The 640-nt window shown below is 69.5% G+C and overlaps 1 protein-coding gene across 1 annotated transcript in view; it reads left to right on the forward strand.

The window, feature by feature from the left end:
* MAN2A2 (mannosidase alpha class 2A member 2) overlaps positions 1-640 on the forward strand; it is an 18,866-nt gene that overhangs the window by 9,493 nt on the left and 8,733 nt on the right. The window contains 2 exon segments of the mRNA XM_035902279.1: positions 5-51; positions 229-409. Of these exon segments, the coding sequence (XP_035758172.1) occupies positions 5-51; positions 229-409 (228 nt within the window).

Consider the following 640-nt stretch of genomic DNA (forward strand, 5'->3'; position numbering starts at 1 on the left):
CCAGGACCCCCTCCCAGAGAGAACGGTTGTCAAGCTGGAGGCCTCGCCCCGGTAGGAGCTGCCTCCCTTGCTCCCGGGGCTTGTAGGGCTGTGGGGGGCAGCGAGGGGGGCACCTGGGACCGTGTGAAGCAGTGGGGGGGTGCGTGGGACCCGTGGGTGGTGTGGGGCACGGGGCACCGGGGACGCTGTGGGGCTGGGGTGGCCATTCCCATGTGACCCCACCCGCAGGTTCCTGGTGGTGTTCAACCCGCTGGAGCAGGAGCGCCTGAGTGTCTTGCCGGTGCTGGTGGACTCCCCGCATGTGCGTGTGCTCTCCGAGGAGGGGCAGCCCCTGCCTTCCCAGCTCAGTGTGCACTGGGGCTCCGCCACCGACATGGTGCCCGACGTCTACCAGGTATGGGGTGCCATGGCCCGTCCCCATCCTCAGCCTGCACAGCCCGTGCGTGCCAGCCCCCTGTCCTCGCACGTGCCCCCACAGCAGGGCCACCCCCTGCGTCCTCCTCTCAGCAACGAGTGTCCCCGCATCCCAACACAAGCTCCCGCTGCTCGCGAACCCCCCGGCCCCCATGCACATCCTTCCTCAGCAGAAGCCCCAGAAGCGCCGAGCGGGGGTCTTTGCCCTGCCGATAGCTCGCAGTGC

Source organism: Egretta garzetta, unplaced genomic scaffold, assembly GCF_000687185.1.
Source record: "Egretta garzetta isolate BGI_Z169 unplaced genomic scaffold, ASM68718v1 scaffold689, whole genome shotgun sequence".
NCBI lineage: Eukaryota > Metazoa > Chordata > Aves > Pelecaniformes > Ardeidae > Egretta > Egretta garzetta.